This window comes from Pleurodeles waltl, chromosome 2_1 (assembly GCF_031143425.1).
Source record: "Pleurodeles waltl isolate 20211129_DDA chromosome 2_1, aPleWal1.hap1.20221129, whole genome shotgun sequence".
In the NCBI taxonomy this organism is placed as follows: domain Eukaryota; kingdom Metazoa; phylum Chordata; class Amphibia; order Caudata; family Salamandridae; genus Pleurodeles; species Pleurodeles waltl.
This window is the reverse complement of record NC_090438.1, coordinates 603,348,323-603,364,503: the sequence shown is the minus strand read 5'-3', so window position 1 is coordinate 603,364,503 and position 16,181 is coordinate 603,348,323. Positions and strand designations below refer to the sequence as shown.

Here is a 16,181-nt window from a genome sequence, read left to right as displayed (position 1 = left end):
CTCTCCCTCCGTCTTGTCTTGCCCGCCGTTTTGGGCTATAAAGTGACCTGTCCAACTACGATAGTCTTGAACTGTTAACCCTCTACCAAGAACAATACATCACATTAGATCTGCCGGAGTTGGACATACAGTGCTCATTCGCTTTTTTCACCACACCTTCGTGACTGTGCCCATCGTGTCCGCATCTGAGCCCTATCGACCAAAGGTCAGAATTGAAATGGATAGTAAGGAATACTCCTCCCAAAGACTACCTACCGTTTTCCGCGTAACCTCCATGAACGCTGAATAATACTTTACTTTTAAGGGGGCGTGGTAGGTCGATGTGAAGGTGTGTGCCCATTACTGTTGGTAAATATGATAGATGTGCTTGTTAATGTTTACCCCCCCCCCCCCCCTTCTCTGTCTTCCTCACGCAGGTTCTGTCTCCTAGGGTAGCGCTCCTGTCACAGCCGGTGCAGTGTGACGTGCCGGGCAGGAGCCATAGCAACGGCGGGGCCGTCCTCCGAGCGCTGCGGCCGGTTCACAGAGCGGCGGCGGGGCATCGGTGCGGGGCGAGTGCGGAGGCTCCGAGGGAAGCAGTCACTAACCCACCAGGCCGCCTCGCCGGGCAGCAGCGGAGACCATGCTGGACTCCATCCGCGTCACGGGTAAGCAGTAAGCACAGAGGTCTCGGTGTCCAGGCGACGTCAACAAGGGCCACTGCGCTTGCACCTCTTTGAGTGCCCGCACTGCCAGGGCTTCGGCGCCGCATTGCAGTGGGGCTGTCGGACACCCCCTTTGCCATCCAACCCAATCTTGCCGTTGCCCGCTTTGTCCTCTAATGCCTACTGCCCCTTCAAACTAGTCGACTGAGGAAGGGCTTAAGCAACGAGCATTCCACCACGTTTTGTTCGATGGAAAAATGTTGTTCTCTAGGTGAATATTATAGTTTTCTTAATCACACATCCCGCCGCACCCCCTCTTCTTTTTCCTTTCGGGCGAGTCAAAGCTAGAGCTCCCTTGGACGCCTCTTTTAACCTGATGTTTGACTTCAGATTTGGTTTGGCCGTGTAAGGAAATCCCCCATAAACTGATTTATTTCTTAGGGAAAGACATATAAAACCTGCAGTTTTCATTTATATAAAACAATGAGCCCCCGTGGCAAAAATCTAGTATTGGCAGTACAATGAGATTCGAAGCGTGGCCAGTATCAGTTTTCTGAAGAAGTATCCTTTCTCACGGCAAATAGACAGACTCTAGAAAGCAGACAGTACTGCCACCTTACTGTATGTCACTAGGGCAGATATATTGGCTTGGAGGTTGGCTACTAGTACATAGACTGGGTAGAGCTGCTAACCCATGAGACAACACTTTGAAGTGGTGCTCTGCCCCATGAAGTGCCCTGATTGACTTCCACAACTGGGATATTTTTGGAAAATTGAAACTAGGAGATAAATGTAGGTCAGATGGTGTGAAGACATTCACAGTCCTCCGTGATGAATTCTCTTTCTAAATGCAGATCTTCACCTATCTGCAATTTAAGCATGCTGTATCAAAATTCTCCATGCTGCATTCTGGAGTAAAGAATGACTCACGTTAGAAACAGGGCCTTACTAGCACCGGTGTTTAAGCATGCAATGTCCTTGTGATATAGAGCCCCAATGAACGATTCCCAAGGCACGTTGGATGCACTGAAAAACAGGTGGGAAGCAGACATTGGAGTGCTTGATGAGGGTAATTGGTATGCAGCATACATGTACCCGAGAAGGTGCCAATAAGGTCGGGATTCAGACTGATTCAATGAAAGACTATACAAGACTATATTAGGTAACCACTAATTAAAATGAGGGCTGCTAATGACTCATACCTGAGAGGGTGTGGACAACCCAGACCTTTCCTATGTGACTGCCCACTGTTTTTTTAGAAGAGTTCTTTGAATTGTATACGAACTTAATGCTGTGGGTGCCGTGTGTGACTAAGTTATTCCTAAAAGCGCGAATATCTTTTGTAATGCAAAAGCCCTGGTTGTGGCTAATTTTCACATAGCATGCTTATGGGGTAGCCCAATCCCTCCAACCTTTGATAACTAATGCAGGGACATGGACTCGTGTATAATGGCAGAGAGGGTGATGAACAAAAGTGGAAGACGCCTCAAAGCATTTGATCAAATCTAGGCACCATAGAGAGATCTTCCTGGGCTTGACCAAAATGACAGATACATCCGACATATGGGATATACTCAGGTGGCATTTGTAATTAGTGCAATGAGCATGCAATTATTTCAGATTCATAGAGTATCCTTGTGTACTGTGTAGAATTGTTTTAAAGATTTATATGTTTTTGTATCATTAACAACGTGTAGTATGTATTTTCAAACACAATTTGACATTTACAGGCTTTTTAAATGAATTTCTTGTGATGATATACGTGTGTTTTGTAATATATTTTAGTTGTGCTACATTTCTGTGAATGAACAAGATGGAAGCTATTTATGTTACCCACCTGTGCTTCCCCACCTGCTCATATCCTCTCCTCATAGGCTCTGCAGCTCACAATCAAGCTGAGGTCATATTTGCATTGATATGTTGTTTTGCTCTCAATTAACTTTGCATGGTGTGGATGTAAAATTGTTAATTGCTACTACATCTTCTGTTTCTTCACCGGATCTATTCTCTTGAAGAAAGCCTTATTGCCAATATTTCATATTTTTTTCGAACATCTCTGGATGACATTAGCATAGAGGGTGCTGAATAATTATTTGTAAAATGAGTTAGTGCTTAGGGGATACGCATGAAGCTCGAAGGGACTGCATGAACTCACAGCACTGCTCCACAGGCTGCCCTTATCCTGCAGGGGCATTCTAAGAGTTCAAGAGTGACTACAATAACCAGGGGAAACTGCAGCAGGGCAGCAGCAGATGTTTCCTGTTTTTGTCATCTGGGACTATTTAAAGCCCTTCAGCTCCCTGCAGCATGGGACGTGCCTGGGATGCACCCAGGCATCTCATTGGGCCGAAGAGGCTAGGCTGTGCCACCCCTTTTGGCTGGGCCACCCCTCTTAGCACATGAACTATCAAGCTTTCTGATAACATCACCCTCCTAACAAGCAGGAAAAGAGATTTTGATCTACAACCCTTCAAATCAGTTCCCACAAATGTGTCTCCACTTCCACAGCTTTCCCCTCCCCCAATTATTGAGAAATGTTTGAGAAACTTTGACATCTTAGCTATCCTTAAGGTGTCATATTTATTGGGAAGCCTCCCTTTGGAAATGGACATGAGAAAGGCGACCCTTAGACCTAAAGGAGAGGAATGGCCATAAAAGGGCAGGAAACACCTTACTGAGAGCTGTGTGATCACTGACTTAGATAAATTAACAGAGGAAGGGAATCACTACTTCGAGATCAACTACATGTGCCCTGAAGGAAGTTGCAACTTTCGTTGATCGCAAAAGGCCTTTGTAATCAGCGACCCAGGAAAAGTCTTTCGCTGATAGTGGCAATCCCTGTCCTGACTCCAACCCTCTGAGTACTGCTGTATTAGAATTACCAGTTTTTCAGACCCCCCAGATTCCATGCAGCAACAGGTTTGCGAGGATTAAAATCGCAGTCAGCCCGCCTTGCTTCTCCGGCAAGTTACCACCTAGAGATATGTACCCTCTAACAGTTGCAGTGGTAGCTTCTCTTTGCTCTGACATCCCTGGCTCCAAGGATTCTCTAGTCCATCAACTGCAATTGGAAGTGGCTGATTCAAAGCAGACGGTCCTTAAGTTGTGTGATTTAGTAAAGAACCTTAGTAACACTTACTCCATCCTCTGGAGTCAAGACCAGCACAAACTCGAGTTCCCCTTTCTAGTGTTCGGTGCAGTTCTGATTCCGAGCAGAGCACTCCCCCAGATGTCACTTCACATCCCTCCACCAGCTCAGACTCACTACCCTCATCTTTTTTTAAATTATATGAATCCTTCATACTTTTACCTTAAGATGCCCAGAAGATGTCCCTTAAGAGCACCCAGAGAGTCAGATGCTATAGCCAGCAGCATGTGCCAGAACCCTTTTGTTACCAATATTGAACAGCAGTGTTCTTATATGAACTCCCCTTGAGATCCACATATGCTGACCACTCTGCAAGCATTGTGTGCTAATGCACACCTATCATACCCAGTCGCTCTAATCAAAAGCAAAATATTTATGGTGAATGTTCCAAAGCTGGCTAAGACCTGGCAATCCCTTGAAAGTAGACGTCACTCATTAATAAAGTAACTCATTGGATTAGGAATGTGAGATACTGCTACTCGTAATCTGTGATAACATAGTACAAGCAGAATGCCACACTGCGCCAGGCACTAAACGGGACTACATCAAAATTACCCCGAATAGTGCTTTCATTGGAAACAAGCTTATAGCGTTTGGGTTTAGATCCAATCTACCAACTGGGAGCAAGTTCCAATTTAAATCTGTTCTTCGAACGAGCCCTGTCACGGAGAACTCACAGTATCTGTCAAAGGAGGACCATCAGACGTGCAATCTATCCTGTAACAACGCTGCCACTATTGATGCAAAACAATGACAATCAACTATAGTGAAAGAGGTACTATGGAAACACCCAGAGAATCACGCCTTTTTTCAGCGGGCCAAATGAGTGCAAATTGAAGATCCTAATCCCCTCTAGCGGACATGATACTATCGAATCATGTCCTCCAACTTTAAAAGAAAATTGTGCTAGCCCTGCAAATTTCGCCTCCAGTGTCCAGATTGACCACCTCGAGAACTTCTTCCCTTCTCAATTTATCACAAATTTGAATGTCCAGTCTGACCACTTAGAGAACCCTTCTCTTCTTCAATCCATCACGAATTGTGCTGAGCCCTTTCATGGTTTAATCACGGCCTCCACCTATTGAACACTACTGAACCATTAGTATTGGACAACTTGACAGTTGTTTACTGGAATAGAATCTAGATTATCTGAGAATGACTGGAGCTATTTTATAGATAACTATGACAAATGTCTATTCCATGAAAGCTGGATGCCCACCAGTGTGTTTAGACAAGCTATAGATGTTATCAGGTCATGGCAAAGGCTGCCTCGGTTGGTGCGGGCCAGGGGTTCAACCAATCAATCAATCAATTATTTTTTAAGCGTGCTACTTACCCGATAGGGTCTCAAGGCGCTGTGGGGTGGGAGGTGGGGGAGGGGGTGCTACTGCTCGAATAGCCAGGTCTTGAGGCGTTTCCTGAAGGTCAGGAGGTCCTGGGTCAGGTGTAGGTTGAGGGGGAAGGAGTTCCAGGTTTTGGCGGCGAGGTGGGAGAAGGATCTACCGCCGGTAATGGTACGCTGGATGCGGGGGACGGTGCGAGGGCGAGGTTGGCAGAGCGGAGCTGGTGGGTGGGGACGTGAAAGTTGAGACACTCGTTGAGGTAGGCCGGGCCGGCGTCGTGGAGAGCCTTGTGAGCGTGGATCAGGAGTTTGAAGATGATACTCTTGTTGACGGGGAGCCAGTGAAGGTCTCTCAGGTGGGCTGAGATGTGTTTGTGGTGAGGGAGGTTAAGGATGAGGCGTGCTGAAGCGTTCTGGATGCGCTGAAGTTTCCTCTGGAGCTTGGCCGTAGTTCCAGCGTAGAGTGCGTTGCCGTAGTCCAGTCTACTGCTGACGAGGGCATTGGTGACCGTTCTTCTGGTTTCAATGGGGATCCATCTGAAGGTCTTGCGAAGCATGCTGAGGGTGTTGAAACATGAGGATGAGATGGCGTTAACTTGCTGGGTCATGGTGAGCGATGAGTCCAGTATGAAGCCGAGGTTGCGTGCGTGGGTGGAGGGGTTGGAGCGGCTCCTAGTGTGGCAGGCCACCAGGAGTCATCCCATGCTGATCTGTTGGAGACGAGGATGACGATCTCGGTCTTATCCAGGTTCAGTTTGAGGCGGCTTACCTCCATCCAGTTGGCGATGGGGTGGCAGGGTTAGCTAAATTAATTCCTTTTTTATGCTAGGACATTCGTAATATAACTTAATGGAATGGTAAACCACTCTTAATGATCAGTGTATATAACAGACCTTACAACTGTAGTAGAGATTTCCCCTACTTGTCTTTCTTAAGCAGCTTTCTGAAGTCCTATAAAGAGAGTAAACACATTTTATTGGGAGGTGATTTTAATGTCCGCTTTGAACCATTTCCATTAATTGAAGACACCAGCAAGGAGGAAGCTGCCTGCTGGGGTATTCTGGGAACTGGTTCCCCTCAGTCAGGCATCTGTCAAAGTTAGCCCACCCGGCAATTGATCTAACCCTATCTCACGGTATTAGAACATGCAATGGACATTCTCCTTCAGATAAGAAACCCGCCCCCACATTTAGGAGAGGACTTTTTAGTAGTCACCTAGATTATCTTTTTATTAATCTTGAACTTTGATCTGAACTGATCAATTTTTATGCCACCCCAAGGCGGGAAAGAAGGGTTAATGGACCATCATCCATTAACCCTTTTTTCGAAGGGGCCAATATCAAACTCTTTACATTCTGTGCTGGACAACAGAAACAAGAACTTAACTTTAGCCAATAACAGCAGAACTATCAGGTGGCACTCCTTAAAGTCCAACAGTATTGCGCAGGACTCAATTACAACTGTCTCTTCCCTAGCCCTCTCTTCCATTGAGTCTCTTCCTTACAGCCCCGGTGGTATTTTAGAGGCACATAATTCCCTTTTTGAAGAATTTGGATGGCACTTTGAAAAAAGTAGGCGTGTCAAGGTTTGTAGCCAGAAATCCAACAAGTGGTTCAACTCAAGGTGTCGAGCCAAGAAACTAGAACTTTTAAAAGCTGTCAGGGTGGGGAACAGAGGGGTGATTAGAGGTGCCAGAAATTGTTACAGATAAGAAATACTGGCTGTTAAGAGGACTTGAGACAAGACAACAATAGACAATATGCTTATGGCAGGCAGGGGTAAATATACTAAATTCCTCCGGCACCTACTTTCACATGGGAGTAGAACAGGATATAAAGAGAACAGACTCTAATGTTTTGTTCAGTGACTGGGAATGCCACTTGGAGGGATTGTTTTCCTGCAAGGTAGAGCGCTCCCCTGTGTCCCCCCATCTCTCATTTGAATCACTATGACCAACCCCTATCCTTTGCTCTAGCTGCCACCAAAGCAGCTTTGAACTCCCAAAGAATCGGAAAAGCCCCCAGCCCAGACAAAATTCCAGCTGAGCTTTACCACTCTAACCCTGACCTATGGCTACTTTACATTATTTTTCTAAGCAGTGCAGTCTTACTGGAAGGCCCAATCCCAGAAATTTGAAAGGGTGCAGAAATAGTCCACAATACCAACTACTGCCCAATTAGCTTAATCCGCAATTTGCAGAAAATCTTCAGCAAACAAATCTTAGACAAGCTAATGGCCTGGGTCTCAGAAAATGTCATCTTAACTGACCTCCAGTCCGGCTTTCAACAAAAAAACAGCCCTATAGTCCAAGTTTTCTTGTTTCAGCTAATCAGGTGGAAAGTAATGATGCTGGGCAAGGACAGCCTCAATGTTGCTTTTATAGACTTGTGTGCAGGGTTCGAGCTTGTCTCTAAAGCCAAGCTGTGGAAAGTTTTATCTGTCCTGTGGTTGTCCCCCCCGATCTGCTGTTTAGTATTGTTCACTTGTACACAGGTAATTACTCCAGGGTCCGTGGTGGCCCAGAAGGGGAACTTACGTCTAAAATAGATGTCAGTAGAGGGGTGTGCAAGAGGTGTGTGCTCGCTCCCATCCTATTTTTATTGTTTATTAATGGGTGCATAGATCCCTTGTTGAAATCTGTTAACAATTCGCTCACCCTGGCAGGGAAAAAATGGTAACATTACATTTTGCTGGTGATATCCTCCTGATTTCTAAGATGCAGAGAGGGCTAAAAACCCTGGTAGACAAGTTTGACCAGTTCTGCAAGCATAGCGGTTTTGAAATCAATGCCTCTAAGACTAAATTTATGACTTATAATGTAAAGAGGTCTAATAGGCTCAGAATTATTGTGGACTCCGAACCCATTGCAAGAGTCAAGGAGTTTGACTATTTTGTCTTAAGATTGGCGGAGAGTGAGGGATAGGGAGAAAAGGTAGCTAAGAGCAAGGTGTGAAACATAGTGCTAACACCGTCATTAAGTTTATTGTTTTGTTTTTTTAAATCCAGTTTCTCCTGTTCTGGAGGCGGATACAGCACAGGCTACAAGCGCAGCAGAATATGGTGCAGAGATGTGTGACCATAGCTAGGTTGAAGATTTATGTCCCCCTGAGAACTAATTTATTAGATTGCTATTGAAACTCCCATTGAGTTCTCTTTTACTTCCCCTGCATTTGGACTTAACCTTTCATAAGATAAGTGATAGCTCAAGGCTTAAGCCTGTCCTTTTTTGGGTAAGACTTTGGGCAACAGATAAACTGACTCCCTATAGGACAGTCCTAAGTAACTTATTCAGCAAACCACAGGTTCTGAACATCCCTTGGCTAAAATACATCCAGAGCTCTTAAATTGAGCTAGGTGCGAATAAGCTCTGGTTCGATCCTGGCTCAATTACTTCCCGTTCAGCCTCACTGGTAAACACATCTTTTTGGCAATCTACCTTGAGAACTCATTGTGGAGTACCATCTTATGATTCCCTAACTAATGAATTTTTTAAAACAAAAAAATAGACTACAAGTTCGAAGAGTACCTCAACTTCTTGCAAGTACCACTCCAGAGGAAGCTATGCATCCAGCTAAGACTAGATACTCTTCCTTTGGCCTGCTCGACGAGCATATGGTCAAATCTCTTGCTCAAGAAGGACATATGTCTGATTTGAAACGTTGCCTGTGAAGACACCCAGCAGGTCCTTTTTTTGCCCTGCTTATAACCGTGCCCGAGCTAAATGGATTAAACCACTTTGCTTAAGCTTGGGGACTAGGCACTGTTAGGAGAATTTATGAATCTGTCAAGCTGACGCATCCCATGATAGTGTATACTGTGTCTAGCTTTCTGACAGCAGCCTGGTTTATCAGGCTGAAACCTCAAAGGGGCAAGCCCTGTAACCCGTGGACTTCTGTAAGGAAATCTATAGTTAAAAAAATGGTCCTTGTGGGGGAAGTGTGGCTCTTGACTTCCATGGCAGTCGTGTAATGGAACCCTCCTCGTAGGTAAGGTTTATCCTGTAATTCATAAGCTTTATTTAAACTAATCCAACACAAAATATTTCCATTGAAAAATGCTTCCGTAATACTTTAAAAAAGTTTTTCATATATCAATCATGTAGGTACTCCTGTTAAGTGATGGTGCAGCGAAGGCAAGTAAATTGAGCTTATACTGCACCAGTGTTATTTACAGATATATATACACATGTGGCTGATCCGGATCTAGTGATCTTAAGTACAACATCCATAATACAGGTTTCGAAAATCCCCCATCAATTTAACAAACAGTCCTCATCAAATTATGTTGACGTTTCGACCGAAAACATAAAATTCATTAGAACCGTGTCATCATCAGGACAAGACGTTTGTAAAGAAAGCCCCTAAAATGAAAAATCACAAATCAAATCTTGCAATTCTTACAAACATTATACAGACTCATCAATGTAAATGTCAGAGGACCCGGGCCCACCAAAACTCATCAGGCCCGATTCCTGATATGTCGATGTAAAATTAGGATGATGTCAAGTGAAGGCAAAACTGCAACAACAGATGCCATGCATTATTGAAATATACAGTGGTATGAAGTTCCCTTTCCAAGATGCCCCACTAATAAATACTTATCAGATCAAATCATTGCGAATTGTTACTTAACCATGCAAGATAAGCAATTATAGATTTCAGTCATTATAAAGGCAAACATGCCGTATGACTATAGTCCTGGGCTATCTCGGTAAGTTATACATCTTATGAAATGGAAACTTACCATTGTCTACGTAGCTTGATCAATCTGACAAGAAACTCTAATCATTCAAACCAGTAGCATTCACCTGCAGCAACCAGAGTTACTCAGCTACCAACGAATTGACATCAAATATGTAATATAAATATGGAAGCATACCAAAGGCGCATGTCGCTGCCCTGCAAATCCGTAGTGGCCTGGGAAATTTATTGAGCCTAAAGCAGATGTAAAATTTTGCTGTTCGAGAATTTCTGCCTCATCTATGCAATAAAAAATAGGGGGATTAGGTGGCTCTCTGAGAAACACACCTTACTCAAACATTGTCAGTGCCCGCCCCATGCTTCATTCTGTGTGACTAACCATGAAATATTGCTTTTAGAAAGTCTCTGCCATACATTAGCAATACCAAAATGACTAATTGGGCGGCTCACTGGGGAACACCCCTGAAATATTGCTTTATAGAATGTTTAGTGTCTTGGCAATGCTAAGAAAGCTGATTGGGCAGCTCTCTCGGGGTACGGTATTCAACGACTTCATGTACTGCTTTTATATTTTTTATGTTTTTTACTGCTTTTTAACCATTTTATGCTAATGCTGCCATTTTGTTTTAATGTGTTGTTTGTGTCAATGAATTCATACAAATTTGAAACAACAAAATGAAAATGAAATTAGTTAGTGCTTAGGAGCTAAGGCAGTATGACGTTTATTTTCTATGTGTTCTGATATGATGAAGAAATTAAAATTATACAAACGCTCTGTTAGAAATTAGGTCTTTGGTTGGCAGTCAGGTTAGCACCTGTCCGAGCAAGGACCCTCACTCTAGTCAGAGTAAAGGAGAATCACCCTCAGTTAACCCCTGCTCACCCCCTTGGTAGCTTAGCACACGCAGGCAGGCTTAACTTCAGAGTCTAGGTGTAATGTATTTGTACCAACACACACAGTAACTCAGTGAGAACACCACAAAATGACACAACACAAGTTTAGAAAAATAGGAAATATTTATCTAAACAAAACAAGACCAAAATGACAAAAATCCAACATACACAAGTCAAGTTACTAATTTTAAAAGCAAAAGAGTCTTAAATCCTTTAGTAAATAGTAAAAACACTGTTAGCATCGAAAAGTACCTGGGAAGCGTCAAAATAAGAGGCACAGGAGACTGTGCGTCGAAAAAGGTTTAGCGATGCATCGATTTCTCACCCTCAAGCGAGACTGTGTGTCATTTCCCTACCTCCGGTCGGGTGGGTGTGCGTTGTTTTTCATCTTCGCAGGAGAGCGATGCGTCGCTCTGGGCATGTAAGAAAAGGGAAGGTTTAGGCCTGGCAGGTGGGTGCACTTGCCAAGTCGAATTAGCAGTTTAAAGCTGCACACACAGACACTGCAGTGGTAGGTCTGAGCCATGTTTACAGGGCTACTAATGTGGGTGGCACAACTAGTGCTGCAGGCCCACTAGTAGCATTTGATTTACAGGCCCTGGGCACCTCTAGTGCACCGTACTAGGGACTTAGTAAATCAAATATGCCAATCATGGAAATCCAAGTACACATACATTTTACATATGTGCACTTGAACTTTATCACTCGATAGCAGTGGTAAAGTGCCCAGAGTAACAAAAACAGCAAAAACAGAGTCCAGCACACATCAACAACCTGGGAAACAGAGGCAAAAGGTTAGGGGAGACCACACCACGGATGAAAAGTCTAACACGCTCACACCATGATGACTCAGCAGAACTGTTGATTTAAAATGCAAGAATTGTCTATAATAACCCCTTGATTTTGGGGATGAGCCAGAGATTTTTCTGAACTTTCCTAATCGGCTAGGATGGTTGTCCAATTTTCTAATGATTTCTGCTATTCTTTGGTACTTAGAGTATTTACTGATTATGGCTTACTCTAAATGACACTGCATCTGAGAGCCTTCATACATATTGACTCTGTACCTCTTATATTACATTTTTGTAATAACATATTTTAACCTTTCATTGGTTTAGAACTCAGTTATTGAGTGGATCCATTACTTAAGGAATTGATTTATTCTGCTGATTTTGATGTATTGAGAGGTTCCTTAACAGGGGGACACATCAACTCATGAAATTGAGGTTCAACACTGTTACCAATACAGTAGATGTGGGAGATTTGATTTAGGTAATCTTTTGGGTTGGTTAAATTTCGGGGTACAATTTTGCTTCCACAACTGCCTTGAAGTAGCAATTACTATGTTGAGTCTGATGATTAATCTTTTGCAGTGGATATTGCAACAATGGAATGTCTTAATATGATATAATGGTTTTGGATAAAAAACAATAACATGGAAAGAAAAATCTGCTGCATATTTTTCCCCAGTGCCAGTTTCGTTTGGATTGTATACCACTTACTCCATTCCAAATTACACTAGCAGCACAAATGGTTTTTTTTCTGATTTTGTGCAGCAGTGAAAAACTTCTATAATGTAACCAACACTGATATGAAAGGGTGTAAGGTACAAGGAGAGAAAGACTTTCAGTCATTTCTGTCTGAAAGCTGCCAACATCACTGACTGCATGGGTTTTCCCCACATGAGGTGTCTATATCTCTGCTCTATTGAACCTTAGCCCACGCAATCACAAACTCTGATCTTTGTGCCAGTTATGCATTCATAATGGTCAAAGCATACTGGATCTCCACTGCTATCTTAAGTCATGGCAGTTGGAACAACCAGTCTTGCGAGGATGTCGGAATCAATACACAACAACTAGCTAAGTTTGAAAGCTGATGGGTAGCATCTTACTTGAAGGAGCTGTTGCTGTTCCTTCTCAGCCTCCTGTCAGGCTGTGAATAAAGCTGTGCGTTTGTGTATTCTTTTTCTACATTTCATCTGTCATTTGAAATTCTGGTCAGTACAGCAATAAAATCACCTGATTACCTGATTATGATCTCTCTACAATTTATCTGCTTTTTCAGATAGGACATCAGGTATCCTTCAATCATGCAGAATGGTGTTATAACTAATTGAGCCAGGGATGCCTATGTCTAAAGTGCCAGTAGATAATACCATACTTTAAAGTAATCTCTGGTCTAAAATGAATAGATCATTTTTTGGGTGCTAGAATAACCTGAAGTAAAACTGGTAAACATTTGAGGAACAGTCTAGGTCAAAAGTTTTGGTCCTAATTTGGAATTCTACTAATAGTGAGACAATTATGAATTTTACAGAATACAATTAATTAATGAGGATGTGTGTTGCACTATTAATTTACTAGAATTTATGACATACTATCAGAAATATTGTGATACCAAAATATTATGCCCAAAAGATCAAATATGGCAAAAATCAAAAAATCAGAATCCCAATGAATGCAATGAGTCACAAAGAAATGTAATATCCAAGAAAGTAGTAACTGAGACAAAGAACAACCATATATTTCCACTACAATGTTTCGGCTTCCTCATTCCTCAAGTTAAACAAGATTTTTTGCCCAGTAGCTGCACAACTGACAATGTTCGATTTTCAAAAAGGATCGTAAGTGAAGATTCCATTTGGTATGTGGAACCAATGCACTCCTGAGATGTCTTGAGCTATGAAGTAATCAGGTGGTATTGTCAGTAACGTTCAGTCCATCCCAATGCAATGATTTTAACCAATACATCCACTAGTTTTCTCTGGAGACATGTTCCATAGAGAAAATCTTTATATCTGATAGCAAATGATCTGCAATGTTACAATGGTTGGCTGCAGGCTGGCCAAGTTTCATGTTAATTATTGCTGATTTGTGAATCCAGAATCATACTTGGAGATCATTCACTATTTTGCCTACTTATTGTATTTTACAGCTTTGGCATTGGCACTGAATCACATAATTAATGCATGGTGAGCAACATGTAAGATGCTGCCTTCTGCCATGGGTTCTTCTTTTAGCAAAGCCTTTTACTGACAATATTTGTAAAAGTTATTCCCATGTGATGCACTTTTTGGAATCACAGCAATCAACCCCTGCATTTCTTACAGCTTTCTTGAGTTCAGCTCTCACAATAAGAGTTCATAAATTGGGAGATCTGCGATAAGCATTTACTGGCAGTTTTGGAAAGGATTTTTGTAATTTTTCACAGGTAAATAATAAGCAACATGTTTTTTATATTATGTTTTTGTAGTAAGGAGCTAATGGAGGATAGTCAACCACAGATGGGATTGTGTCACTTTTGTTTCAGCAGTTGGTATCCCAAATAAGTGCTCCCTGGGTAACTGCCAATTTGTTGCTGTATGATATGCAGAGGATAGCCTCACATTTGAAATAATCTAGCAAGCTCCTGTAGATGTTCTTTACAGTTATCCTCAGTGTTGCAGATGCATCTTATTCTGAGTGCTTGTCTGTAGATGATGCTGCGTTTAGTATCTAGTCCAGTTTATGTACAAATTCACATCTGTAGGCTTGTGGTACAGATAGTTACAATTTTCTGTTCATAACCTGTGAGTAGCACATCCAGAAAAGGGAGATGATGCTTCTGTTTAGCATTGCTGCTGGCACGATGAATATGAATATGATGAATATGTTGGTATAAGCTGTAAATTCTTCCAATTGTCTACTTCCTGCAAGTAGCAAATATATGGTCTTCTAGTTTGCCCATGAAGACATTCAGATAGGATGGGACCATCTGAGTGCCCATGGAAGTAATTTGTATCTGTAGATCATGTTTACCATTGAAGATAAAATTGTTGGATATAAGGATAACTCTTGCAAAGTTGGTAAGCACTTTGGTTGCGGCTTTCCACAGTTCTTTTAAGAGCTTCAGATAATGCCATAAGACAATCTTCATGTGGTATTTTGGTGTATAATGATGTAACACCAAATGTAATCAAGGGAATGTCATTATCAAATGTGTAGGTTTGGTTTAAATTTTCAGTAATCTGAAGGAAGTGACTGGTGGCTTTTGCAAGTGATGAAAGTTCTGGACTGGAGGTGCAGGTCGACAAATAAAGATAGTCTCCTTGTGGCAGTATCATCGACAGAGATGATAGGACGGCTAATATTTTCATTTTATAAATTTTGGGAAGCATATAAAATGTCCTAGGTCTTGGTTTAGGATGAGTAGGTCCATTGGCAGTTGTTTCATCAATCAGATTGAAACTGCTTTAGTTCAATATTCTCAATTTCTTTTTTCAAGTCTTATGTGGATCTGTTGCTAAAGATTTGTTAGTGTTGGTTGCCCTTGCAATGCTGGGTTGTTATCAATGATGGTTATCAAGGAAGAAGGGGTTATGGTTCTGTAGTCACACTGACTAGAATTGCCTCGTTGGCAGTATTGATTGCTTGCCCCATGAGGGAAGTACCCTTATGCCCACAACTATGAAATATATTTAAGTAAGGTAGAGTAACAGTTCTCAATAATAATAATAAACATGTGCTTTGATATCCCTTGAGTAAAATATTGGTCAGAGATTACATACTAATTATCACATACAATGCTTGAAAACAAATGAAAGCTTCTAATTAAATGCAAGACAGCAGAGAACATAAGCCAACCAACATTTGTTTCGCCCCTCAATGGCACGCAGACATGGGTCTTTTTCAAGGCTAAGGTCATGAGTATGTCAAAAATAGCATTATGGTTGGTCTCACGTCGATCATAGGTAAGCCATTTTAGTCAGTCGTTGTAGTCTTAAGCATATCTTCAGGTAGTAGATATTTGTACTTGTTAAATAGAAAGTGATCTTGACAATACTTTTGGAGGAGTAGTCAATATCTTTCAATAATAGCTACCTGTTCGGTCCCTGCGTACTAGTCAAAAGCGTATGAAAGGTTATCAATGCTGTAATTACAGATGTCATTAGGAATGCTATCAATGTAGTCATTGAACATGTCATGAGTGATATGCAATGGTTGAAGTAGTGCATGGCAAGGGTGTGAGTTACAGTTACTTTAGGACTCCAGTTACAGTTACGTGAGATAATTATAACTGATGAATTTCAGCGGTTTTGTTAGTTTAAAACCTTATGTTTTGACTGACATTTCCATTTTCACCTAACTATAACGTCCTTTTAACCTTTGTTTTTTTCAGTAAATTTCTAGGGCTTTTTTAAAAGTAAGCTATTATTACAATTGCTAACTATCATGTTACTTTAGCTGTTGTTTTTTTCAATCAGTTTCTATGTCTTTTATTTTAATGTGAAGTACGATTTTCATCGCTGTGTTTGGTGTGGAGTTGGGCTCAGGGCCTGGCCACAGGCCAGGCCCTGCAGCAAAATGGTGCACCGTGGTCCAGGGAGTAAGGGTGCCCCTAATTTGCCTCCGTTTATCTTTTTTTGCTTTCTTTTTATGTCTTGGGGACCAAGTCCCTGAATCATAATACGG

At 42.1% G+C, this 16,181-nt stretch overlaps 1 protein-coding gene across 1 annotated transcript in view; it reads left to right on the top strand.

Moving 5' to 3' along the window:
- Positions 1-416: 416 nt before the first annotated feature.
- MATCAP2 (microtubule associated tyrosine carboxypeptidase 2) overlaps positions 417-16,181 on the top strand; it is a 196,933-nt gene continuing 181,168 nt past the window's right edge. The window contains exon 1 of the mRNA XM_069215542.1: positions 417-647. Within this exon, the coding sequence (XP_069071643.1) occupies positions 623-647 (25 nt within the window). The 5' untranslated portion in view covers positions 417-622. The remainder of the gene's footprint in view (positions 648-16,181) is intronic.